At 52.8% G+C, this 26,996-nt stretch overlaps 1 protein-coding gene and 1 long non-coding RNA gene across 3 annotated transcripts; one reads left to right on the plus strand and one right to left on the minus strand.

Moving 5' to 3' along the window:
- Nucleotides 1–5,622: 5,622 nt before the first annotated feature.
- CDHR1 (cadherin related family member 1) lies at nt 5,623–26,996 on the minus strand. 2 transcript variants are annotated; one of them, XM_033841914.2, is made up of 17 exons: nt 26,470–26,996; nt 25,848–25,943; nt 24,938–25,083; nt 24,067–24,117; nt 22,840–22,929; nt 21,487–21,573; nt 20,041–20,157; nt 18,893–19,036; nt 17,440–17,518; nt 16,053–16,153; nt 13,225–13,428; nt 12,564–12,716; nt 10,794–10,958; nt 10,329–10,396; nt 9,582–9,810; nt 8,669–8,926; nt 5,623–8,004 (listed from the first exon to the last, which is right to left on the minus strand). In XM_033841914.2, exons 1-17 carry the CDS (start codon nt 26,522–26,524, stop codon nt 7,447–7,449), a joined length of 2,601 nt encoding a protein of 866 aa, XP_033697805.1. In that variant the 5' UTR covers nt 26,525–26,996; the 3' UTR covers nt 5,623–7,446. The 2 variants fall into 2 exon arrangements, with proteins under 2 accessions (XP_033697805.1, XP_033697804.1); XM_033841913.2 differs by having other exon boundaries at nt 25,848–26,996.
- LOC141276658 (uncharacterized) lies at nt 13,181–14,003 on the plus strand. The gene is made up of 4 exons (XR_012326548.1): nt 13,181–13,227; nt 13,541–13,588; nt 13,727–13,833; nt 13,934–14,003. It is a non-coding gene; the product is annotated as an uncharacterized lncRNA (long non-coding RNA).

Raw genomic sequence — 26,996 nt, forward strand, 5'->3', positions numbered from 1 at the left:
TCGACCCATTTAGTCAACAAGTATTTATTGAGCAGCTACTCAGTTCCGGGCTCTGAACTTGACACAATGATCCAGGAGACACAATTCTTATCTTCACAGAACTGGTGCCAATGGACCCTTGTCCAGTTATCCATGGTGACTCGAAATTAATACATGTTATTTTCTAAATATCTAACCCTATAACATTTACATGTTTACATGGAACATTTACATATAACACATTTCACACGTGTTATCCTCCTGCAGAAAGGTAGGATTCTAGCCTTTGTTACAGGTGAAGAAACAGAAGCCCAGAAAGTTACAATGACTTGACCAATGTCACCCAACTAGTAGGCAGGAGGCACCACCCAAAGAGGTTCTAGTTCCACTGTTTCCTTTAAATGTTTGCTTTGAAGTCTCTTGTGTCTCCGGTTGTTCAGAAAGTATTGTTCTTCCTTTTAACAGCAAACTCCCAACTGAGATCACATAAGTTTGATGTTCTAAAAAGCTGCCTTTTGGGGTGATGAGAGCCTGGTGGGTGATGTGAGTCTCTATTTGTGGGTGTCTGTGTCCCTGTGAGCAGTCCTTGGTGCTCCTGAGAGCCTGGTGCTATCAGCAGTGAGGAACAGGGGACTGGCTGCAGCCCGGGGCTCATAGTCCAGTGATTGATGGAAAGCAGGGTCACAGGAGCCCTATTTGGAAAGAAAAGAATTTATATAAAATCATATAACTATAATTATTATTATTGCTCTTATACTTATTACAAAGAGGAGGCTACACAGTCCTGATTCCCACCTAGTTTCATGCGATTGTGAGATTAAGGCTTATTTTTTCAGCCCTGTGTCCCTAGTATTGCAGTGCTGAGTGTGACAAATGTTTTTATATGAATAAGGAAATAATCCGCACTCCCTTCCCCATTTAATGTTCCAAGCTCTCTTATTAAACCCCTGAGAGGTGGTTGTTTCCTCTTACGGGGCTCACGTGGAGTGTGGGGACAGCTCACTGTCCCTGCACGCACCCCTGCTAGTGAAGGTCTTTCCCAGGATTTAAACCGACATCTGTGTCCTCACAGCTTCTCCCGCTGGCCACAGGGAGACGCTCTGAAGACTCAAGTGTGAGCTGACCCCCTTGTGACATCCCCAGAAATATTTTCTCTCTCCTTCCCACCTTCCTTACCAATTCCTACTCATCCTTCCAGACCCATCTCATGTATCACGTCCTCCAAGTAGCCCTCCTTGACTTTACATGTCTAGGAAAAAGAAATAATGAGTGGAACAGGATATGCAATGTCTTTGTTACTTGCAAGCCCTTTGGGGCAGAGAGTGACCTTTCTTGCTGTAGCTGCTGGGCTCATCCAATACCTGGACTGTGTTGATAATCAGTGTTGGTTATGATGAATTTTAAAAAAATTGAAGACAGCTCTCGTATTCAGACCAATTGTTACCTCACTTCTTCAAGTTCTCCTCATTTATCTTTTTCTGAGCACCAGAAGCTTTTTCATGGAAAATTTCTGTCACACCAAAAGTGGAGGAAATCTTGTTCTTCTCTTCAGTCAGCTTCCGTAATTTTTTTTTTTTAACATTTTCCACTCTTACTTCATCTAGTCCTTGCTCTCAACAGGTTTTTTAAACTGGAGTATTTATGGTAAATACAAAACTCACCTGTGAATATTTTAGTTCTATCTCCAAACAGATAATGAAGTTTCAAAAAGACACGACCACAATTCCACTGTCACACCAAAGAACATGAATTTTTTAACTATATGTACATATATATAGTTATGTATACATATGTGTACAAATAACACACACATATAAGTAATGTAGCGGAGAATTTTTTTATGAGAGATTTCCCATGATAAATTTAGAAAAAAAGTGGTCGGAGCAGGGTAAGAACGTACTTCCATTGGCCTCTGCGTACTCCTTTCATAGGCTCAAAGGCTGTCCGTGGGTCATGAGGGGGCGCAGTCATCGTGAAGTGGCCTGGGGCTACCTTGAAGGCAGGAGTGGAGGCTTTGGCCTCCACTTCGGGCAAAGAAAGCTTCGTGGTGGGTGTGGGCAGAGGGATAGGAGGAGGGAAGGGGCTGCGGAAGAGGAGTGTGGGTAGCAGGGAGAGTCAGGAGCATATCCTGAGCAGGGGCAGTGTTCAGCTGCGTCTGTGACATGGAAATTTAGGGAGAGGGAACATAATCTAGAGAGGATTTCTGAGAATCTGATATTTTAAGACCCTTAGACTGCCCCTTAAAAAATCCTGAAGATGGGGCTTCGCTGGTGGCGCACTGGTTGAGAGTCCGCCTGCCGATGCAGGGGACACGGGTTCGTGCCCCGGTCTGGGAAGATCCCACATGCCGGCGGAGCGGCTGGGCGAATGGGCCATGGCCGCTGAGCCTGCGCGTCTGGAGCCTGTGCTCCGCAACGGGAGAGGCCACGACAGTGAGAGGCCCGCGTACTGCAAAAAAAAAAAAAAAAAAAAAAAAGTCCTAAAGATGCACGTTAGATCGATTAGGCAATATGATGGTAGGGGTAATAGCACCTACCGCATAAGGTTGTCCTGATGCTTGTATGAATTTTTACATGTAAAGATCTCAGAACAATGCCCGGCACATAGTAAGCCCTCAATAAGTATCACCATTTAAGGCATCCATGTCCATTTGTGTTTTCTCTGAATGTGACTCAGAAGACAGACTGGTCATTTGGAACAGCAGATCTTATTAGGATTACATATGTGTGTCTATGTAGAAATACATACATATATGTATAAATACATATAAAGACAGGGTATCTATGCTAATGTCCTTCCCATTCTGTTTAATTAATGCTTAATTAATGTTCTGTTCTGTATAAATAGTGTTTCAAATATGCTATAGTTTTAGATTCAGTTGTCATGCTCTTGGGAATCTGTTTAGAGCGTAGACCATGTCTTTTTAAGGTAAGTGCCTTTGATACAGGAGACATTTGTAAGCAGGGCTACTTGCTTTTAGAATGAAGCCATTGCTAGTCCTAGGCATCTGTTATTAGCAACCTGAGAGAGGTGTTTTGTCCTTTTTTCTTTTTGCTTGTTAGAGCCTGTGTCCCTCACACCAACAAGAGGGCCTGACACAGATGATATACTCAGAAATTGTGTTATTGAAAGAATGATTGAGTAAATTATTGATTAATAAATAAATGACTGGACCCCACTCAGCCAAAGAGGTGCATTTGTACAATTTTATAATGTCACCAATATCACCAGCCCATTGCCACAAAATAAGGTCACTTACTTTATTGATCAAATTATGGTTGCTTAAGCCTTACCCACTTCATTCTAGAAACTAAGACTTTCTATTTTTTTAAAAAATTATTTACTTTATTTTTGGCTGAGTTGGGTTTTAGTTGTGGCACGCGGGCTCAGTAGCTGTGGCGCGCGGGCTTAGTTACCCCGAGGCATGTGTCGCTTTAGTTCCCCGACAAGGGATCGAACCTACATCCCCTGAATTGGAAGGCGGATTCTTAACCACTGGACCACCAGGGAAGTCCCAGAAACTAAGACCTTCTGAGCACTGCCCCTCACCCAGTTATTTCTGTGAATCTCCTAAGGGGTCCTCCCTGTGTCCACATGCCAGTCAGCAGTCTTAGTCCTCACCTGGCATCCTCCCCATTCTCTCTGCCCATCCTCCCACGCTCGGGGCCCTTGAAGACTGTCGGGGAAGTATTCCTGCTTGCCAACAGATGCCAACATCCATGCTGGGTGAGCTGACCCAGGATTTTCTCAAAACTTCCAGTCCTCATGGTGGGGAGGGATAAATTGGGAGATTGGAATTGACATGTACACACTACTATATATAAAATAGATAACTAATAAGAACCTACTGTATAGCCCAGGGAACTCTACTCAATACTGTGTAATGACCTATGGGAAAAGAATCTAAAAAAGAGTGGATATATGTATACGTATAACTGATTCACTTTGCTGTACAGCAGAAACTAACATGACTTTGTAAATCAACTATACTTCAATAAAAATTAACTTAAAAAAAAGTGTCCGGTCGTCAGAGAACCAGGAGACTCCGGCTCCTGCCCAGCTCTTGCCAAACTTCGCCAGCTGGACTCTGGGGGACAGCTGTTCAGTACAGAGTCCCATGGGTCCTCTTAGGGGCAGTCTCATTGATTCCTAACTCCCTGGGAGCATAGATGCTCAAATGCAATCTGTAGGGCTGCAAAGGTCACAGATGTTGTGGTGTCTGCCCCGCCCTCCCCCACTTGCCTCCTGGTCCACTCTCCTCTCTTCTCCTATCAGAGGGTGGAAACATCCTGGAGGTAAGGATGAGCAGAAGAAATCCTTTCCTCAGGGTATGATGCTGTAGCGTGGGGACCGTCAGCCGTCCTCAAATGCCCTCGTGTACAACTAAGAATAGCGCCTGTCTCCTGAGCTTGTATCAGCAGAAACAAAGCTGGTGGCAGGTGCTTTGCATAGATTAGCTCTTGTCATCCTCATAGCAGTGATTTTTGCATCCTGTACTGATGAGGAAAGTGAGCCCCAGGGATGCTTGGTATCTTGTCCCAAGTCACACTTAGGTGGCAGAACCAGGATTCAGACCCAGGGCTGTCAGATTGTAAAGAGCAATGTTTGTTTGTTTTTGTTTTCTCGGCCACACCACGCAGCTTGTGGGATCTTAGTTCCTCAACCAGGGATCGAACCCGTGCCCCCTGCAGTGGGAGCACGGAGTCCTAACTACTGGACCGCCAGGGAATTCCCGAGCACGATGTTATTTCATATAATTAGGAAGTCTGAGCTCAACCACAGGAAAAAAGCACACACTGTTCTACAGACTTCTTGGAGTCACATCTGTTAGTTGTCCATCTATCCTTGGGGCCCAGGAGTGGTAGGGCCCACCCAATCTGTTACCCCTGCCTCCCAGCTCTTTACCTTGAGGTCTAACATTGTGCCTGTCCTAGTGTGACTGCGCAGGCAGTCCCTTGGCCCACACTATTCCCTAGTGCAGTGGCACTTGGCCTGGCCTCACTCCCACTGTCCAGAGGGTCCCCTCCAGTGCCACCACATTTGCTAGTCCCTTGGTGTTAGCCACATCTTCCTCCTCTTTCTCAATATGGCTTGTGCTGGCAGCTAGGCACTTTCCCCATGCTTCCCAGTACAAGAGTTGCTCACATGCCCAGTTTCCACAATTGCCTCTCCTTTGGTTCAAGCTCCTGGGCTTGTCCTGGAGCCCCCATTCCCCACCCCTGGGCCTTGATACTGGCCTGAGCTTCCAGCCCAGGGGCCTTCATGTCCCAGAGACAGCACTGCTTCCTGGGCTTTCATTGCCTATACCAGGCCTCCCAATTCCTGCCCTCGCTGGGCTGGGCTGGGAGAGAATTAATTTTAGCTGCAGTTGCCACTCCTCCCCAAGCAGCCCTGCTGAGGCGTGTCCTGCTCATCCAGGCTCTGATGAGCCACACTCAGGTAGACAAGCCCCACAGGCGTGTTGCTGTTACAGATGTATGCGTGGCAAGTTGGACAAAATTTTGCAGCCCCCCCCAGTCGGATCTGGGGGTCGGGGGATGGATCCACCAGAGGAGCCAGGCAGCAGGCTGAGCTTGGCTGTCGGGACAGTTGGTCTCCACAAGTCAGCGAACACTGATGTTAAGCAGGCAGCCAGAGGTCAGCTTGGCTTTTGGTTAACAGATTTTATTTACCATTTACAAAAGAGGTTGATTGCATGCAAGTTGTAAGGATGCTGCATTGCCTATGGAGGGCAAACACGATCCAGCACAGCCCTGTCCTGAAACCTGTACCTGTTTGTTCAGTCTGGGCTCCTGGCTTGTTAGAGCCCAACCCTTAATACAGCTTGGGCTGTGGACTGCAGAAACCCTGGCAAGGAGCCTGCACACCGGCACATCTGAGTAACACACCTTCAAACACTAACTCAAAAATCAAGAAAACCACATGTGCATGTAATCTGTTTAAATAAAATCACGGACATATTCTAGAGAGGTTATTAGTGAGTGGAGTGAAACACAAAGAATTGTTCCGTTTCTCTCTGGGCACACGTTTAGATTTCCTCTTGGCAGATTTCCTTAAAGTCAGATGGAACTTCTTTGCATTAATAGAGGCCTGCATGTCGTCTCTGCTGGAGGCCGTGGTCACGAGCTGATGAGGTGTGCCCCAGCTACACAAACATGCTGAGGGGCCGGGAGCCCTCAAACCAGGTCCCTGCCGCCAAACTGCTACGTGGCCTCTTGCAATCACTCCTCTAGGGAACTCATTTTCGTCATCTTGGCAAAACGGAGCCTTGGCTGGATGTGCTGCCCAGCTCTGGCCCTCTCTGACGATGGCTGTCCTGGGCTGCACGGGGGATGTAGCTGGGGGTGGGGTGGGGAGGGAGGAGACATGGAAGGGAAGCTATGCCATCATCACCCAGCTCGGGCTGTGGTGGATCAGGGGCAGTGCCCTCACCCAGCACAGTGCCTCCTGGGGGCGGTGCTTGGAAGAATAGCTGAGGGGCTCCCAATACTTTGTGGAAGAGCTGCACCCCCAGAGAACTGGGCTGCGGAAAAATACTTTGCATTTGTGCTGCTTTGCACTTGGTGAAAGCCCCTGTCGCTACTACTTGTTTTGAGCCTCGCCCCAGACCCATGAATGAGGCAGACTCACTTTCTTCATTTTCCAGATGAGAAAGAGGGTGAGCAGGGAGTTTAAACAGCTTTCCCAAGGTTACAGCATGTGAGTAGAAGAGCTGGATAAAAATGGAAGTCTCCCCAGATCTCAGCCCTGCACTGCCTCTTCAAGGACTTCTGGTGGGACAGCTGCTTAGGGGACTTGATGCTTTTCTGGATATCTCTAGGGCTGCCAGCGTGGCTCCAGCTATTTCTGGGACCAGGGCAGGCCCATGTGGGCAGAGCAGGGGCCCACAGTCTCTGCCCAGACACCATCCTCCACCTTCCAATGGCTTTTAGGCACAGGCCCACAGTCAGCGTGAGTTTTCAGTGCATCTTTGCCCTCCCCTGCTGCATCTGGTCTCCTACAGCCTGCAAGGTTCGCTGACCCTCAACCTTAGTCAGCACTGAACCCCCTTCTTCTGCTCCTGTTCTTAGCTGAAGACTTCAGGATCCAGGTTCTAGTTGACCTTGTCACATGTGGCCAGGGCCCTGCTCCTGGATTGAGAAAGCTGGGGCCCCAGCAGGACCCAAGAGACACTGTGAGATCTGGGGCTGGTGAGTAGAAGACATAGATCCGGCTCCTCGTCAACTCCCAGCCTCTGCAGAACAGGGAGCACTGAAGCCGTGCCGAGGATCTGGGTGACGGGAAAGTATTTGCCAATTGCATCCATAACCAGAGAAATAAATTCCTCGCCCAAGGCACTGTCCTGAGGCCTGGATGTGGGGGTTACACCATTGCACAAAACAGGGGTGACCCTGAGGGGCAGAGCTGGGGAGTACGGCCCAAGCAGCTGGGCAATCGGGTTGGGAGAGAGGGACCACAGGACACGTTCTAGAAGTAAGCCTCGTTATGCACATTCTTCTTCTCAAACTTTTGCCTGAGCTCAGAGACCAGAGCTGACTGGACGGGTCTTCCTGCAGCCTCGTGTTCCGCCAAGGCCTTGGGTTTTGGTGATGGATGGAGTTGCTGAGGGGCGAGGGAGCCAGAGACTGTAGGCACCATCCAATGGGCTGGTCCCATGCTGGGCGCTGTGCTGGGTGGTGGAGGGGGAGCGGGGACTTTGGGGGGCGGTGCACTTCCCAGGCTGTTGTTGTTGCAGTTCTCATTGGGAGGATCCTCTCTGAGCACAAACCTGTCAGCGGCCTTGGTCCTTCTGAACTTGAGCCACTTGATGCCGGCGGTGCGGGGTGCAGGGCTGGGCCGCTTGCGGAGCACACGCCGCACCGGCAGGACCTTGTTGGACTTCTTGTTGCGCCAGAAGGTGGCGGTGGAGATGAGGACGGTTATGGCCACAATAATGGCCATGATGCCGGCCAGCACACCCACGGCCTTCATGGGGTTGTCTTTGGTCTGCATCAGGAAGGCAGCCATGGGGTTTCGGGACAGCATCTGGAAGAAAGATGCATTCGGCTGCTCCTGCCTCGTCCCCGGAGGACAGAGCAGGGGCCGTAAGCTCCCTTAAGCCTGATGGTTTTTAAGCTTTCTGGGGTCAGGCATCCCTTGGAGAATCTGCTGAGCACTACGGGCTTCATTGCAGAAAAAATGCACACAGAGAAAACACAATGCATGCACCTGTGCAGAAAAGTGCACACAGAGAGAGCATGATGCAAGCACCTCTTCTGGATGAAGAACTCCTGCATTAGCTGCTACTGCTTTCCTTTGACTGGGGGGAGTGTGTGTCACGTTTGCCCAAGTGCATTAAGAACCTCTTAAGTGATGACTTCCTTCCAGACCCTGAGTTGAGAACTATACATAATGATTTTACTTCTGCCTTTCAACACCCATGTGAAGGAGGCATCATTAGTCCCATTTTACAGAAAGGGAGTGGAGGCTTAGTAAAGTCCAAAGTCACACCATCACAAAGTGTTGAGACTAGGATTTCGAGCTGGTTTCAAAGCCTGTGTGTTCGATGGCACAGGTGGTCTTCGAGAGCATTGGGTGGGTGTCTTTGGAGGAAGGTGGTCTTTCTCCCTCTGGCCACGTGGCAGCGAGGTCTGAGCTGGCCCTCTGGCCCTCCCCCCCACCCCCCCGCAGATCAGGGCTCCGTACCCACCTCAGTGTCTACGACGTCAATCTTGAGTAAGGCCGTGGTGCTGAAGGATGGGGAGCCGCGGTCCTTGGCCTGCACCTCTAGCGACCACGTGTGGTCCCCGCTGGGCGTGATGTTGTGCAGGGCATCCAGGGAGCGGATGGAGTTCTTGAGCCGGATCTCCCCCGTGTGCATATCGATGTCGAACACGTTGGCTGGCTCTGCGTGGATGATGGAATAGTCTACCAGGTTGTTGGGTTCCTCTGCGTCCTGGTCTGTGGCCTGTGCACAGAGAGGGACAGACAGAGCTGGGCTTCGGGGGCGACACTTGTGTACCCTGGCTCAACCAACACGTCATATAGAGCTGGCTGGGCTGAAGGGAAATGGTCCTAATCCTATTTGAGTGAATGGAGCTGGGAGAGGAATTGAATGAGCCAGGGTGGGTCTGCGCTTGGCTCTCTATGTGTGTTGTAGCAATTCATTCTCAGGACAAGTCTAGGCAGCCCAGTATTGTCAAAAAACAAAAGCCTGGAGGCGGAGTGACTTGTCTAAGGATGGAGAGGTAGAAGGAGGGCAGCTGGGATCCAGAGTCAAGTCTGTGGGGTTCCAGGGTTCATGCTTTTTCCGTATCGGGAAGGCAGTGCAGCGGGGAAAGCGGTGCTGTAAGGGCAGGCAGACCAGCTGTGTGAACTCAGGCAAACCAAACATGCAACCTGCCTGAGCCTTAATTTATTTTTATGTGTAAAGTGGCAAAAATATCTTCTTTCTCAGAGGTTACTTCTGGGTTGAGGTGGGGATGAGGGTGTATAAAGTACCTTAAAAACCCTTGCTTATTTCAGGAATCCAGTATATTTTAAAAGAAATTCTTATGCTACAGTGCCGCTTGCAGTTGCAGGGACAAGACTTTTAGGGGAGCTCAGCTACCTTCGAAGCCCACCTCAATTTTCACTGGGGTCCCCAGCACCATTGTCTTCTCCTGGACGCTCTTTCCAAACTGGGGGTAGTGGTCATTGACATCCAGCAGCGTGACGAACACCTCGGCTAGGCTGTACCTGCCCTCCATGTCCTCTGCCTTCACGTAGAAGTTGTACCTGGCAGTGTCCTCGGCGTCCAGGCTGGCCCAGGGCTGGGTGTAGATGATCCCAGAGGATGGGTGGATCAGGAAGCTGTCGGGCACAGACAGAGCAGGCGAGGGTGTGCACAAGCACACTCACGTACATGCGTGTACACTCACAGAGGTGCACACGTGCCTGCGGTAAGGAGCCGCCTACAGGAAGGGGCGGTAATGCACCAGGCAGCTTCCCCAAGGCATCCCGCAGGACCACCCACCTACTTAGCAGTCTTATCAATGTAGAACTTAACCCGAGTCACAGCCCTTCCCTCTCCTCCCACCACCTGCCCCTTCCTAGCCCAGCACTGCTTGCCTGGCCCCCAAGGCCACGAGCCCCAGCTCCAGGCCATAATGATGTCCCTTCTCCTCTCAGACTCACCTCACCTGGTGGGTCCCCACACCTCGACCTCAGGCTGTCTACAGCTCCCCTCCATTCCTTGCACCCAGGCTCGCCTCCCCGACCCAGGTCCTGCTCTTCCCAGGCTCCTCCTGCCTTTAGCACAGATCCTCCTCCACCCTCAGCCTCCCAAATCCCTTGCCTGAGGTCCTGTCCGGGATTCTGGATCTACTCACAGGTCTGCCCCGGATCCATAGATGGAGTATTTGACTTCACCCCAGGGACCTGTGTCCGGATCGACGGCCTGGAAGAGAGAAAGCTCCCAGTGGCCCCTGCCCCTTTGTCAGGGCATGTTGGCAGCTCTTGCTTTCAATGGCAAAACAAGGATTTGGGGGGTTTGCCCAGCTGGGGAGAAACTGAGCTGAAGCCCTGCTCTGGAGCCCTAGTTTCACCCCAGGAGATCTCAAGCATTGGAGGAACCAGATCTGGAAGGCCTTGTATTTCTCATTATATGTCCTCATTACAGTCCTGTGAGGTGCTGTTATTCCCACTGTATAGAAGAAACAGGCTCAGAGAGGGCAGGTAGCTTGTCTAAGAACACAGCCAGTGAGTGTGGGCTTTGCGATTCAAACTGGAGCCCCAGTTTGTCTGACTTCACAAGGCCCCCTTCACCCCCAGTCCCTGGGTCAGCCCCAACCCACTGTGACAGCCAACACGTTGGAGCCCCCTGGGGCATTCTCGGGGATCCTGGCAATGTAGTAGTGGGACGTGAACTTGGGGACATTGTCATTGGTGTCCAGGAGCTGGATCACAATGTCCGCTGTGGAGCTGAACTTCTCTGGGGTGTTCACTTCGATGGCCAGGAGCTGGGGAAGGAAGGAAAAGGAGGACTTGTCTGGGTGGCAGTCGCTCTGCAGAGAGCCTGCCACGTCCCGTCTCAGTATCATCCCTGCTTTGTCTCCCGTTTTCTCAGCAGCCAGCCAGCTATGCCTGCCCCCACCTGCAGGGGGCACCTCTAAGGCACACATCATTTCCCTCCCCACTGACTGCAATGCCCGTTTCCTTATGGTTGCCATTTGCATTGGGACCAATTTCTTTTGCTCCACTGATTTGCATATTCCTTTGTTTTAAACTTCCATTAAAAAAACTATTTTGCTTCATAATATACTTTAATATCTGTTAGAGCAAGTTCCTGCCTCATATTCTTTTTACCTGAATTTCCTGACTATTCAGGTTTATTTCTCCAGATAAAAACCAGTATAATTGTGTCAAGCCCCCTCCCTCCTCCCCTAAGGAAATTCTGGGTAAGACTTAATTGAGGTGGTGTGATTCTTTATTAATTGACGAGAATTTGCATTTTTAAACAGGTGTGTCTTTATACTTCTTGCCTTCTTTATGTCCTTTTGTTAAATTTGTGCATTTTTTTGTCATTTAGATGCTGCATATTTCTTGTTATGGTAATTCCTAGAAATTTTATCTATTAGTTGTTACTGTAAAAGTGCTCTCTTATGCCATTATTCTCATTGCTATTTTTTGTACGTAGGAAAACTATTAGGTTTTGTGTATCAACTTTATAATCAATCATGTTAGCAACTTTGCTGTGTCTAACAGTTTTTCGATCATTTCTTTTAGATTTTTCTAAGCAAACAATCACATCATCTAAAATAATGATGATAATAATAATTTTTATCTCTTCCTTTCTAATGTTTGTACCTTTTGTTTCCTTTTTTTATCCAGGAATAATGTTATTCTAGGAATAGTGTTAAAGAATAGTGGTGAGAGCAGTTATCCACGTTTTGTTCCTGACTTCATAGAATGCTTTTAGAATTTCACTTTTATCGACTGACTGATTGATTGAAGTACAGTTGCTTTACAATGTTGTGTAGAATTTCACTTTTAAGCATGATGCTAGCTATCGGTGTCTATGCATTTATAATCATAAATAATTAAAACAATTTAAAAAATATCAACAAAGTATTTTTCCTTTTTATTAATATAAATTATGTATTTATGTATAATATGCATTATTTATGTTTCTCATTTGAAATAATTACAAGTGAAAAGGAGTATATTTTTCATCTCCTGCTAAAGTTTTTAACAGAATAGATGACATATGTCAAATGTGTATGAGAAAACATCTATCCTGAGGATCAAATGGTTTTCTTCTCTCAATCTATTCACATGGCACATCGTACTGGTAGTTTTCCTTTGGACACCCCTCCATGCATTCCTGGGGACAGTCGTAGTTTAGAAGCGGGAGCTCAGTGAGGCTGTGTGCAGTAAGAGAAGGTTCTTGTGTCATGATTATTCTTCTCCCTTTTCCACTTACTCCTCAAATCAGCAGGAGGGGCAGAGAAACTGAGAGGAAAGGAGTAGGGCCAGGAGGGGCAGAGTGTGACAAGGGACCCCTTAGGAATGAATCTAGGTACTGCTGTGACCCCCCTTTCAGGGTAGTGCAAAGCATCACCTACCTTGAAGGTTAACACTTTGAACTTTTCAAAGTCAATGGTGGCTGAGTTCTCTACAATGATCGTCACCTGGGCTTCATTCAGGACCGTCTGGGGGACCACTCGGAAGATGCCCCCAGGTCCCACCAGCCGCAGGTTGAATTTGGCATTGGCTCCCTGGACAAGAGTTTGGAGAAAGGAAACAGGGAAGATGGATGAGAACAGAAACTCATTAGATAGTCGCACTGTGCAAGGAGCCTTCACGTGCCCTTGACCCCGGGAGGTGAGTATTATTACTTCTTTCTATAGGGGAGGTGATGAAGAATCAGAAAGGTTGAGCAGACTATGAAGACTCACCAAGGAAACAAGCACAGAAAGCCTAGCCCTGAGCCGGGCACAGGAGGCAACAGGCCACATCTGCAATGTCTGGAGGGTCAGACGCACAGGTGCTTTCATTTGACTGGCTTTTTACTTTTAATTGATTGTGAATATATTTAGGCCAAGCAGCTAGTCTTTGATTATCTACCCTCCCTCCTCTCTCTCTTGGTTACCCACTCTTGCGTCATTCATTTTGTGACTCTCCAGGCCCCTGTGACATCAGCAGGAAAGGCTCATGCAGGCTCAGCTTTGGGACTTGGTCCCATGTGGTTTGCAGGAAGACAGAGTGGAGGGCAGGACCACATACCTGGTCTGAGTCGTTGACAGTGATCTTGAGGCCCCGCAGGATCTCCCCCTGGGGCGGGTGCTCATACATGGACAGCTCAAATCTGTTCTGGGGTCCACTCTCTCCATAGAATGTCGGCGGATGGTTGTTGAGGTCCACGATCCGGATGGTGACAGGGGCCATGGCCTGGGCAGCTGGGGTCCCTGCAGAGCTGACCTCAGTCACCTGGGGTGGGGACAGGTGGCTATGGCTGTGTGGCAGGCTGATTCCAAGATGGCCCCAATGATCCCTGCCTCCTCCTGGTATTCATGCCCTTATGTAATCTCCTCTTTTTCAGTGTGGCCTGGCCTAGTGACCTGCTTCAAACTGACAGAATATGGCAGAGGTGATGAGATATCACTTAGTGATTAGGTCACTAATTTGTGATTAATCTAATCATTAATAAATGATTAGATTAGGTCATAACTTCTATCTTCTAGACAGATAGAAGATATCTATCTATATCTATCTTTTGCTGGCTTAGATGAAGCAAACAGCTGTGTTGAAGAGGCCTGTGTTCCTAGGAACTAATGGTGATGTCTAGCCAACAGCCAGCAAGGAACAGAGGTTCTTAGTCTGACAGCCCACGAGGTACTAAATCCTGCCAATAACCATGTAAGCTTGGACGCTAACCCTCCTCCAGCTGGGCCTTCAGATGAGAACCCAGTCCTGGCTGAAAATTTGTTGGCAGCTACGTGAGAGGCCTTGAATCTGAGGACCCAGCTAAGCTGACCCTGTACTCCTGACTCACAAAAGCTGCAAGATATAAATGTGTGTTGTCTTAAGGCACTAAATTTGTGGTGATATGTTACAACAGTCATAGGAAACTAGTATAGTGCTATTACTTGTCCTGTTTTACAGATGAGGCAAGAAGAGTGAGGGTCACACAGCTGGGCTAGGAAGAAAGTAGATGTGTCTGATTCCTTAGGCAGTGCTCTCTCCACCTCACTGCACTGCCCTCTCCTTGCAGCCAGAGGCGGGTTCAAACCCTAGCTTTACCATGTTCTGCACTTGTGTCCACTTGTCCAGGGGGAGGCTGCAGGGAGGGGAGGTGTGGCGATGCACAGTGGATGACAAATACAGGCTGCAAAGCCAGGGCCAAGAGTCCACAAGCACCTCAGGAACGGGTGGCAAATACCATATGAGGCCCTGCAAGGGCTTCCTTCTGCTCTCCTATGAGCATGTCTGGTCTTACCTATCCTCAAATGATCCTCCCTGCCCTCTACTCCATCACACACTAGCTGCTTCCTAACTCTTCTTTGGTAGAAGCTTGTGCCCTCTGCCCCCTTTCCTCCCTTTCAATGCTCAGCCCGTCCCCAACTCAGATACTTCACACTGACTTCCATGCTGCAGGTGGCACTGCCCGCTCCCCCTCCCCCTTCCGAGTGTGCTGTCCCCTTGGCTAAAGTGGCTCCCCTTTGCAGGTTGAACTTGACCCCTGGTCTCTCCTTCCCTGGCACCTCCCTCTTCCTCACTCTTATCCTGGGGTGCTCCCGCAGTAGCCTTCTGAGCCGGTGGCTCCTCTCTCCCCCCAGCCCTCCTCTGGGTGGCCTCATGCCCTCCCCTCCTTTCACAGCTACCTGTATGTTGATGCTGTCTGCCCTGAAGTCCAAACCTGTACCCACAAGTTTGGATGTTTCAACTTGAATGTCCCCGAGGCACCAGAATGTCTCATGCCCATTCTACTCAACTTGCCTTCTCACCTGTGTTCCTGATGGCACGGTACCACCCTAGATGTATCCCTCCCTCTCCTTTCCCCCACCCCTCATGGCCCCGTTCTGTGGAGTCTGTCTCCTTCACAGTTTGCCGTTCGTCCATTTTCACCATTCCGCCTCCGCTCATCCCCACGGCCCCTCGACATCTGTCACCTGGGCTGATGGCTTTGCTTCCCTACCTCTCATCCACTTCCCTCCAAACCCAAGTTGGGACCAGTGCTCTCAAACGTCAGGCTGAGACTGGTGCCAGAATCACCTGGGAGCTCAAAACATGCAGAATCCTGGGTTTCCCCCAGACATACTAAATACCCATCCTCAGGAGTGTGTCCTGGAAATCTTTTTTTTTTCCAAGCTCTCTGATTTTGGGAATCCCACTGGTCTAGTGAGCAGTCAGAGTGAGCTTTTAACAAGACTCTAATTCTGCTCAAATCTTTCCATGGCTCTTCCCTGCTCTTGGGCAGGACTAGGTACATAGTTTGCAGGCCCAGTGAAAAATGAAAATAGGGGGCCCCCTGAGAATTTCAAGACAGCAAGAGCAGAGCATTAAGCCCAGCATGGGGCCCTTCTAACTGTGGTTCCTGTGTCATCTCACAGGTTGCATGGCCGCAAAGCTGGCCCTGTTGCAGGGAAAACCCATGCCTCGTATTCAAGGCCTTTACTCCTCCGGCACCAGCTGGGCTCCAACCGTTTCCCCTTTACGTGCTGCCTGTGGACTCTTGGCTCCGGTCCCACCTGACCCCTCATTGCGCCCCTGCTACATCATGTGCTCTCACCTCCAGCCTCGGCTCATTGGGCTTTCCTAGCTTTGCAAGGCCTCCGCCTGCCCCACCCTAAACAGTGCTCCCCAACACCAGTCTCCACTTGCTGGGTCCTACCCATGTTCATGGCATCGCTGCTTCCAGCCTTCCTTCTCCTGCCTCATCACAGCTCCCCTCGCCAGGTACCACCTCTTGTAGGTGCTCCTTGAAGCAACATCTAGATCCTTCCTCCCTAGATCCTGCGAGCCCTGGGGGGTAAGGGGGCAGCCCAGGTCTCATCACCTTTGGAACCTTCCAGGGCCGAAGGGTCGGGAACGCCAAGCTCGTGGGAGGGTACCTGTACATGCAGCTCATACGCCTCTCTCCGGAGCTGGGCAGGGCTCTGGGTGATGGAGATTGCTCCAGACGTCTCATTAATTTCAAAGGCTCCATCACTGCCTGTCACAGAAGAGAGATGTGCCCTGCAGTTCTGAACAAGGCCACACGGTGGCGCAGGGTGCCATACGTTCCTCAGATGTTATCTCATTCAAGTCTCCCCTATTATCATCTGTGTCTTGCCAACGAGGAAACTGAGTCTCAGAGGCGCTAAGTAACTTATCTAAAGTTACACATGAGTGCAGAACTGGGACTCAAGCTCACTACTTTCTGGCTCCCAGGTGCTCTAGTATTTTGCTTCTTGTGTGTGTGTGTGTGTGTGTGTGTGTGTGTGTGTGTGTGTGTGTGATAGAAAGAGAAAGGAGAAATAAAGAGGTATAGAGGAAGGGAGATGGGGGGTGGAGAGAAGGAGAGAAAATAATGGAGGGAAGAAAGAGAAAGACTGGAGGAGGAGGAGTAGAGGGAGATGCAAGAAGACAGGAGAGATGGTGTGGTGTGGGCACTCGGTAGGTGTTTGAAGGATTGCAGCGGTGGAGGGGAGGGAAGGCAGTCAGAGATCTGCATGTCTGGGGAGAGATGCCTGTGTGTGACAGTGGACACATCTGCATGTGTGTGAGCTGCTGGAAGGGCAGTGTGTACCAGGCATGTCCCAGGGACAGGGTCAGAGGAGGTGATGGTGTCTGAGTGAGAGCACAGAGATGTGTGCACGTCTGGGACCAGGCACGAGGTGTGGTGGTCCCCTGGAGGGGACCAGCTACTGAGGGCTGAGCCCTCCCCAGGGCTGGCTTCTCCTGCTCAGTTGCTGCCCAGCTGTGGAAAGAGCCCGCAGACTTAGGTTCAAACCCAATGGGAACTTGGGATAATTTAGCTTCTCTGAGCCTCAGTTTTCTCACCCATGTACAGGGCTAGTACTAGGCACACGCAAAATCATCATTGCATTTAATTCACTGAATTCAACTCTATGCTCTAGGCCAAAACATTTAAAAGAATGAGAAAAACACATGGCAATTTAAAGAGTATAAGAAATCTTGCCACCCCTTCCCATTAACGAGGTATGCCCAGAAGCCTGTGGGAACGTGAATTGGCACCACCTGTGCCGCTCTCAGTAGCCAGCCCCCAGCCCCTCCCTGCCCAATGCGTCTCTCCCTGTTGCTGGACCTAATGAGAAGCAGGGACCAAAGCAGACGCCCAAGGAGACGTGCCGCCTCCTGCAGGGACCCAGCCACTCTTCTCCACGCATCTTGTGCTTCTGGCCTATAGATGAGGAAACTGGGATCCGGAGAGGTTGGATCTCACTCTGGTTACCCAGCGAGTTGTAGCTGCAGCCCAGCAGTGAGCCCCAGACTCACCGTTCACGAGGCTGTAGAGAACACGGTTGGGTTTGCCGCGATCTCCATCCATGGCGACGACGGTCAGGACCTCTGAGCCCTTGGGGGGAACAAGGATTTTATCCTGTGGCCCTGGGAGGCCGTTCAAAGGCTTTGGGAAGTTGCCCCACCTGACAAGCCCTGCTCGATCCTGGCCTGCCACCCCCTCCTGGTCCCCCTACTCAGGCCCGTCTCCCCGGAGGCCTATCCATCCTCATGGCAGCTTCCTGACTGTCCTCTCCCCCCGCCCCGGCACCTCCTTCCCGCTTAGCTCCTCAGCAGGACCGTCTGGGCCTCGCCCTGCTCTGACCTGCGGCCCCCATGCGAGCAGCCCAGCCTTTCTCTCTCCCTCACTCTGTGCCCTTCTGCATAACTCAGCTGCCAGCATCTGAAAAGGTGATGTCTTAGCTTGGGCCCAGCACACGAGTAGTGCTCAGTAAGTGTTTTCATTGTTGTATAAAGTTGGGAATTATCAGAATCCGGGGAAGTGAAAATTGAGAATGCAATTCCATTCCACAGAGAGTTCTTGAGCCGTGGCCATGGGAGGTGTGGCTGGGGGGGCACATAAACACATGGGCTCACCCCAAGGAGGGGCGTGCCCGTGGAGGGGCGTGCTGGGCGTAGGAGCAGACATCAACCGAAGATGTCGGCGAAAGCAGTGCCTGGGCTGAGCCGAGAAGGGCAGGAGGCGTTAGGCCCATGGGCACGTGTCTGGCAGAAGGAAAAGGATGCAGTGGTGAGAGGGCTGGGCTGGGCTGAGTAGAGGATGGTGGGGGCCCCCCAGTGGAGGGGAGGCCAGCCCCTGGATGCCAGGCCTAGGACTGGAACCTGAGAGGTCAAAACACGAAACACAGGGGTGGCGGTGGGGGGGGGGGGCGGGAAGGAGGGACGGAGACTGCGCTGAAGGGGGAGGAAGCTGAGGCCAGCCTTCCAGCTGGGCCCGCGTGTGATGTCCGACAAGGGTTGTGGTGATTCGGCAGCAAACTGTGGGAGAACTACCGGTTTGAGGGGCCCCAGGCTACAGGCTTGGAGGGAGGGAAGCGAAAGGCACCTCACCTCCTGTACGAGGTGGAGGAAAGGGCCACCTAAACCAATCATCAGCTCTCTTCCCAGCCTCTCTTCTCAGCCCTTTTGAAGGGCTGACATGTGCAGCCGGGCTGGCGTAAGCCTGAGTGAGTGAAGAGACGCCTGGCATAGCCTGGGCACCCGGTACGTGCTCCACACACAAGCCGCCGCTTCTTCCCGGGCCTACTTCCGCATGCAAAACGACCTGTTTGTGGCCTGAGTGAGGGGTCCAGAGCCGGCCTCCCCGTGAGCTGAGGCGCGTGAGCCCGGGTCGAGCCCAGCCATCCAGCAGGGGGATCCTCGGGCAGCGCGAAGGACAGGGCAGGAGGTGTCTGGAGGTGACACTGGGCTGAGGGGCGCAGCCACCCACCGGAAGGGTGTCCTCGTACACATAGCCGTAGTAGGGCGTGCCCACGAAGACAGGGGCCATGTCCTGCACGTCCTCCACATTGACTGTGACCGTGGTGGTGGCCGAGAGCACCACGCTGGCCCCTCGCAGCCTCCCTCCGCCATCCTGGGGAAGGGTCGGGGAGGGAAGAGAGGTTGGGCTCTGGAGTTGAGCAGACTCCCACGGAATCCGGCTCCTGGCACTCACTGGCTGCCCTCCCTGATTTCCGTTTGCTTCCGTGTCCCCTGGAGATAATTTTGCCCTCATACGGGTGTTAGGAAAATTAAATGAGATGATGCAAGAAGGTCTTCAATCAGTGCCTGCCATGCAGTAGGCGCTCATAGGCATTCCTTTGGAAAGAGGGTTAGGTTTCTCTCCAGGGAAATCATGTCTGATCAGTAGCAGAGGAGGAGGGGGTCAGAGCCAAATCCCCTCTCCCAGCCCGGAGCCAAGCCTCAAACACTCCTGAGGACCTGCTAAGAGCACGATGTGGACCCGCGCCTGAGCGTGTATAATGGAGCCGTGCGCCCACCAAGCCAGCGCTCGTGGAGTGGCTGGCAGGCAGGCCCGGCACGAGCCTCCTGGTGCAGACTGAGAGGGGTGCCCTGTAGCCAATATGTGACCAGCAGGGGCCTTTCTGGAAAAGAAAATGGGGGGCTTAGAGGGACGGCTGGGGTTTCCTGCCCTCGGGAAAGAGCAGCCGCTTTGGCCGAGCACCTGCTGAGCTGCAGGTCCCATGTCACACGCTTTAGAAGTATGAAGAATTTAGTTAAGTCTCGGGGTGGGCAGATGAGACAACTGAGGCTCAGAGAGGGTAAACGGTCACACAGAGAGGAAGAGGAGGGTGAGCAAGCCCGGGCAGAGAAACAGAGGTGCCCAGAGGCCAGGCTGTGTGGATGTGAGCCCTCTCTGGCTCAGAAACACCAGCCTCCCTGGAGAATATGTCCATGTCTGGGCAGGCTCCACGCATTAGAGATTCCGAGCGGCTGCACCCCCCATCCCCTCCCCATTGTACCTTCTGCCCCGAACTGCCCCCCAGTTGTAGAACCTAGCTGCTCCAATCCAAGGGCAGCTTCCCCTGACGGAGGCTGAGGAGAGTCCAGGTGCTACCATTCCTCCCTCTCTATTACCTTGGCAACCACAGCAATGAAGTGGGCCGGGGCCTTCTCGTAGTCCAGGGTGGCCCCAGCCTGGAGGCGGAGTACACCACTGTGGCGGTCCACAGAAAACTTGGTGGAGTGTGGATTCTGTAAAGAGCGAGGGGCAGGCTGGGCCTTGGGGAGGGACCCAGGGCCCTCACCTGCTCTGCTTCCTGAAAGGGGGTCTTCACCGTCCTCCCTTCATCACACGAACTCTGGTCTCAGGGCTGAGATGCACACTTCAGGGCACTCAGTCCTCCCGGCCCCCAGGGTCCCGCTTCCTAGGGCTCTGGGCTTCCCCTCCCTCTCCCTCAGTCCAGCAAAGACGTTCCCTTCCAGCAGGGCCTCAGCTCTTTTCTCAGCTCAGCTAGAAAACAACGGGGCCCAGCTCGGGGCTAAGCTCTGGCCTGGGGTTTCCAGCAGGCAGAAATGTCAGCAGAGTTCTCTAACCTAGAGGAGGTGAGGGCTGAGAGCCATAGTGACAGAGAGAGCCTTCGGGATCTTCCAACCCCTCCATTAAGTGACTGGGGGTCAGTCAGCAGCATCTGGGTAGGGGGTTGGGGCGGTCAGATGGGGACAGGGGACAATCCTCAATCTGAAGAGGGGTGACTGTGTGTCAGGAGCTGTTGTTGGAGCTGGACACGTATTTAATCCTCGCAACTATCCAATGAGGATGCGCTTTCGACTTGCCCATTTTACACAGGAGGAAACTGAGCTGGGAAAGTCATACAATGACGGAAGCCCCATGCGTGGGAAGTGGTGGAGTCTTTCCAGAACCCGCGGAGCCCAGGGGATTTCTCCAGAACCGGTGTCTCTAGCCACTGAGCTATACTGCCTTGAAAATGGTGAGAGCAAGTGATTAACTGTGGAGAGCAGAGAAGATGCTGCAGAAACAGCAGCCATGGGAAGGAGGGCAGTGGGTTCCGGAGGAGTCCAGGGAAAGGCAGGAGGCGTGGGGAGGGGTCTCCGCCTCCGACAGGGTGGGATGGATGGACAAGGGTAGGGTGGAGGTGTCACAGCTCTGCTCATTCTGAGAGTTGCCCCTTCTGCCTTTTTTCCGATTGACACTTCTAGGCTCAGACAAGTTTCTTTTACTTGGTGTGTGTGCAAAGTGCCCAGGCCATCTTCTGGGGGAGGGGTTGGTAGGGGGAGAGCTGAGGGTCCTGAGATCTGGGGAGAGGGAGGCAGGTCAACTCAGAGGGAGCCAGGATGGGCCAGTCAGGGGAAGATGGCTTCCTCTCAGGCCAGTCTTAGGTCCCCACCTATTCATCCCACACCTGCATTTACTGAGACCTTTTTGGGTGGGATGCACCATCTCTGACAATCTTTGGGAATAGCTGAGGCACTGACCTAAGGGCTTTAGTGATGGAGATGGGGGCTGTCCAGGCGTCCCTGCTAGCCCAGGCCTCTGGTTATTTCCTGTGTGTCCCACCTTACCTTCAGGAAGTAGGTGACACTCCCTCCAGAACCTGTGTCCCTGTCCACTGCACGGACCTTGGCAATACTGCTCCCAGCAGGTGTGTCCTGAGGGGTCACAGCCACAGAAAGTCAGTCCCAGGGGCAGTGACAGATGCTCGGGGAACTGGGGTCTGGGGGCACGGAAAGGTGGAGTCAGGGAAGTGAGGGGTGAAAAAGAGGTGAAAGGTGGTGATTGACCCAGGGAGCATCCAATAGGAGGAGGGGCCTTGATGGAGCAGACACACTGGAGTCAGAGCGGGGTCAGGAAAGGGCAGAGGGAAGGAGGAACAAACAGACATCCTCCCCCTGAGAACGGCTCCAAATAGACAAAGGCTTTAAATATGAAGTGACTGTAAACAGTTAACAAACACAGACATATTCCGTATCACCAGGGATCACACACGTGCAGCTTAGAGCCAGCGCAAATATCTTTCTCCTACTGAATTAGCAGACATTTAAAACTCCCAGAATGGCCAGTGTCGGCCAGGAACCAGGAGACAAACCCTTTCTCACATCCTAGGGGAAAGGCAAACAGGTACCATTCTGGAAAATCAATCTGGCAACACCTCACAGGCACCCAGGCTTTGACCCAGCAATGTCAAATCATTCCAATTAGAGAAAGGAACTTTTATGCTCAGAGTCTGTTGTTTGGTGTTTCTTATGACGGCAAAAACTTAAAGTATCTTTAATATCCAAACATAAAGGAACAGTTCAGTAAATGCTGGAATATGCACTCAAGGAAAGCTATTAAAATCTTAGTTACCGCAACTTTACAATTACTGAGGAAAATTCTTATGTTATAAATTCAGTGAAAAATAGAATACAGAAAGCACATGTTTAGTATAGTCAAAACTATGTAAAATAAAGAGAAAGCAAGAACCTATGATCATGAAAATGATGAGGAGGAAATACCCCCAAATTTAACAATGTTGTCTCAAGCTGGAGGGATTAAGGGTGGTTTCTGAAACTCTTTTTTCCCTACTTTTCTGTACAATTCACATTTTCACGATAAGAGTACATTATAGGGAATTCCCTGATGGTCCAGTGGTTAGGACTTGGCATTTTCACTGCAGGGGGCGAGGGTGCCCCCCAAAAAAGAAAGTGCATTATAATTCTAATGGAAAATGGTCAATGAACATTCCTTTGGAATAAAAATGTGAGGGGCTGGCAACAGAGGTGGCAGGAGGACACAGAGGGGAGGGGTCTCCAGAGGGTAGTGAATGATGGAGAGGGCTCTTCACTCCAATGCCTGGTCCCCTTGGCCAGGTCACAGGGCAGCCCAGAGGCCTGGGGCGGGAGTGCATCGACCCTTCCTGGTGGCCCCTTGCTCACCTCGGGAACCTGGACAATGTAGGGCTCCTGGATGAACCTGGGTGCCTCGTCATTGGCATCCGTCACCAGGATAGTGACTTTTTCCGCCACCTGAGAAGGGGCAAAGGGGACAGGTGTTGGAGCATTGAGACCTTCCGGGTGATAAAGGGACAATGGCCTCTAACACCCTAGGTATATGTCTCTGCCCCCTCCTTCCCCCTCCCTTCCACTCCCTCCCTCCTTCCTTCCCTCTTTTATTCATTCATGCAGCACATACTGTTAAGGAACTACTCGGTGCCAAGCACTGTGCTCCATGCTGGAGACAGAAGACACAGTCTGATGGTGTGAACTTTGCAGGGTGGAGTGGTGGGCAAATAGCAACATATGAAAGAACAGTCGTGATGTCATTCAGGGCGGCAACCACAACAGGCTGGGCGCTGGGGGCTGGGGCCTGCACCACATGACTCTGGGGGCACCGTGTGCCCCAGCCTCGGCAAAGGCACCAGTTTAGGGGGCTACATCCAGAGGCCCAGAGAAGAGGCATCTGACCCAGCCTGCGGTGGCTGACAGCAGGGAGGCCTCACAGAGGTGTGAGAAGTAAGGTCTGCAGCACTTTGTCAGGTGAGAGGGGAAGAGGAGGAAGGTGTGTCAGGAAGAAGCAGCAACACGGGCAAAGGCAGAGCGAAGCACATACGTGGGTTTAGAGCGCAGAAGCAGATTTAGGGCTACGCGGCTGGGTGGGTGAATGTGGGAGAGAAGGTGGGTGAGTCTGACGGTGCTCTGAATGGCAGTCTGGAGCTTGGACTCCACCCTGAGGGCAGTGGAGGCCAGCTGCTAGCGCTTTCTGAGCTGGGATCTGTGGCCAGGCCTTGCACTGCACAGTGATGGCTCCAGATGTGGATTGAGGTCGGGGAGCCTTGGAGGGAGGGGAGCCCCCAGGATTATCCGGGAAGCAGTGATGAGGGCTGGGCGAAAGTGGCAGCTGTGGGGAAGGAGGGGAGGAAGGAGGGGTCGAGTGCCCAGGTGTTCAGCTTGGGTGACGGTGCAGAGCCAGGAGCCAGGCGGGAGGAGACGGATGGGCAAGCAGGTTTGAGGAGACACTGCTTGAGGAATGTGGGTGTGCTCTCCCTCCCTTCCTTCCCCTCTCTCCTATGAGCACGTTGGGGCAGATCTTGCTGGACCTCAGCTCGGGTTTGCTGGGAGCCCTGCCCCGCGTGCTGCCAGGGGCTGGCTGGAGTGTGTACTCACCAGATTCAGGCCGTCGGAAATGCTGACAATGGCTTCAATCTCGTCCTCCCTCTGTGAAGCACAAGGACAAAGTGTCCAGGAGTCTGAGGCACCATAGGGACCCCTGGAGGCTGGGTGCAGCAGAGGAGGCCCGGGCATTTCAAGGGAGCCCTGGAGCAGGGCAGAGTGGCTGAAAGCTGCCTCTGGCCATGCTTGAGACCTTATTTTGGGGCTTGGCCCATCAGGGGTTCTCATAAACCCAGAGGGTGGAGGTGCCAACAGAAAATGTACCCCTGTCAGAATGAGAGATGCTAACGAGTGTGCTGGAGGACCCAGGAAGAGGTTTTTAGTCCATTTAAAATTTTTCCTCTTTTTGCCCCTTATCTCTCCCTCGACTCTCCATATTCTACAGTTCCTCAGAGGTCCAGGTCTGTGGTGTCTCAAGCTCTCCCCTTGACACGGTGGGTGTCGAGGTCCCCACGTCCCGTAGGGTGACAGGGAGGGAAGAACAGTTTCACCTCCTCTGCCGTGTCCCCCAGCTGTCTCTGGGACCCACCCTTTCCCTTCTCTGTACTGGTGGAGTCTGCCATTGGATCAGAGCTGGCAGCATCCCGCGGCTGAGGTCCAGGTACCTGGTCCACCAGCCTGGTGTGGGATCTCACAAGGGAAACATAGCCCACGCCCTGTCACCCGCAGGTTCAGAGGGCACAGAGGGGGAGGAGTTTTACCAAGCTCAGAGCCGCTTTCTAAACCAGTCTTTCCAGCCCTGATCCGCTGGCTGAGTTTTCTGTGATTTATGGGAGCTCTCCAAGGATGCTCTCTAGGGCACCTTCCCGCCCACAGAGCTCTGTCTACATGCCTGGCAGGCAATGTTCCTCACAGGTCCCCATACCTCTCTGTCCAGCTCTTCAATCAGGGTTATGTTTCCAAAATTGGGGTCAACCGAAAAGACACTTCTAGCGCTGGGGTCAAAGCTGATGTGGTAGGAGACGGGGTCTCCCTCGGGGTCTGTTCCATTCAGGGTGTACACATGAGAGCCTGGAAAGAGACAGTTGAGCGCTCACTGCTGGCCCTGTCCCAGCTGGCTGCTTCCTACTCTTTTTCTTTATTCTTCACGACTATCAGGTGGCTGTTAGTACCTGTCACTTTACAGATTGTAATCTAGAATACGGATTACAGAGGGCTTCAGGGCTGCTGGGTCTAACTCTAGGGTCTCTGCCTGGAAATGACTCCTGTCCCAGGAGCCAAGACTGGGGATGCAGGATGAGGGAAAAGGGAGGAGCCTTAAGGTGGAGGGGTGACCCACGGGCAGCACTGTTCCCCATGCTTGGATTATTCGGGGAACTCTGAGCAGGTGCTTCCTGTACACTGCAGCGGTCCTTTTGCTCAGGGTTCCCAGACCAGGTGATGGAGAGGAAGTGTGAACCTCCCTCCTTCTCCTGCTCCTCTCCCTGCAGATGCCACTGAGTTCATTGTTCTGGGGCCATTTTAAAGCCTAGAGCCCTGGGGCTCTGGCACGTTAGTACTTTGCTCAAGGTCACGCAGTGGGTAAAGGCCCCAGCGCTGAGGACTGCCGCCTGCCCCTGGGGCTGGCCCCGTCTCTGGGCTCGGCGCCTGGGTCTCCAGGACTGGCCCAGCTTAGGTGTCCACGGCCGCCCGTGCCCTCCTTTCCTGCAACTGCCCCAGGGAATTCAGAGCGCTAACAGGATGTCCCAGGAGTCACGGGTTCGGTCTCTATGTCCAGGGGAACGTGGGCCGCCCCTCCGGGAGACCTATGTGGGGCAGACGCCAGGCGTACTCACCCACAGGAGTATCCTCCGGGAGGCTGAAGAGGGCCATGTTTCCGTTGGTGCTGCCCACCCCGTTGTCGAAAAAGTAGGGGGCGAAGTTGGCCTGGGCTAGGAAGAGAACACAGAACAGAGGACACCCGAACACGCGCAGGGACAGCTCGGCACCGGCGTGGTCGCGCGTCTGGCCCACCCGCGGGCAGGCGAGGGCTCCCGTCCCAGAGCCCAGCGCGCCCACCGGGGCCCTCGGCCACCTCCTCCCGTGGGCTCCGGCTGGGCTCGGCCTGTCAGGGACACGCACCATCTGGGCGTTTGGAACTCAGGCAGCGGCCAGTCTCAGCCCCATCAATGGGCAGACTAGGAAGCCTCGCCCAGAGAGGGGCAGTGCCCTGGTCAAGATCACACGGGGAGTGAAAACACCCTCCCACAGCCCTCGGGGCAGCTGCCAAACCTCCGACTGTGCTTCTGAAGAAGCGGAGAGTAGCGAGAATCCCCTTTCCCCAGTCCGTGTCCCCGTCCCCCATCCCGAGCCCCACTCTGGAAATGAACGGTCCAGAACTGTCCCTGGGTCCACCCGGCTGGCGCCAGCACCCACCCCTCGTCCCTACCGGGGCCCGCGGGGCCTGCGGCCACTCACCCAGGCGGTGGAACAGCAGCCCCAGGGCCAGGACGGCCCGCAGGCCGCGCCCCATGTCTCCGCGGGCGGGTCTTGCTGCTCCCCGCAGCAGAGGCCGGGCGCCGGAGCACGGAGCATGCCCTGCGCGCGCGACGAGTGCAGAGCCGGTGGTGGGGTGGGGGCGGCGGCGGGAGGCGGGCGTGGGCGGGAGCGCCGAAAGGTGCGGAGGGCGCTAAGCGGATGATACGGCTCGGATCGGCGCCGCTGGAGCGCTCCCGCCCGCAGCGGAACGAGACCAATTAGTGGGTGCAGAGCTGAGGGGACCCGCTACCAGCAGCGGGCGGGGGTGGGGGCCGGGAGGGCATTCCTCTGTGCTACCGCGACCTCTGCCCCCAGGTCTGGAGCGCAGGAGCCAAGGGGACCCCAGGGCCGCAGGGCACTGGAAAACTGGGACTTTTTCCAGGTCTGCAAATCCTGGTAGGGCTGGGCTCCACTGGAGTTTTCCCTTCTTATGAACTTCCTCTGTGACTGTCAGAGAGTTTGCCGCT

The sequence above is a fragment of the Tursiops truncatus genome, chromosome 16 (assembly GCF_011762595.2).
Source record: "Tursiops truncatus isolate mTurTru1 chromosome 16, mTurTru1.mat.Y, whole genome shotgun sequence".
Lineage (NCBI taxonomy): Eukaryota > Metazoa > Chordata > Mammalia > Artiodactyla > Delphinidae > Tursiops > Tursiops truncatus.

Coding starts and splice junctions, on each gene's coding strand:
- CDHR1 (XM_033841913.2), bottom strand. CDS start 26,136: ATGGTGCGTGTCCCTGACAGGCCGAGCCCAGCCGGAGCCCACGGGAGG. Junction 13,429..16,052: donor CGTATGAGCTGCATGTACAG/GTACCCTCCCAC, acceptor TCCCCACCCCAG/GTGACTGAGGTCAGCTCTGC. Junction 10,397..10,793: donor CCAACGTGTTGGCTGTCACA/GTGGGTTGGGGC, acceptor TCTCTCTTCCAG/GCCGTCGATCCGGACACAGG.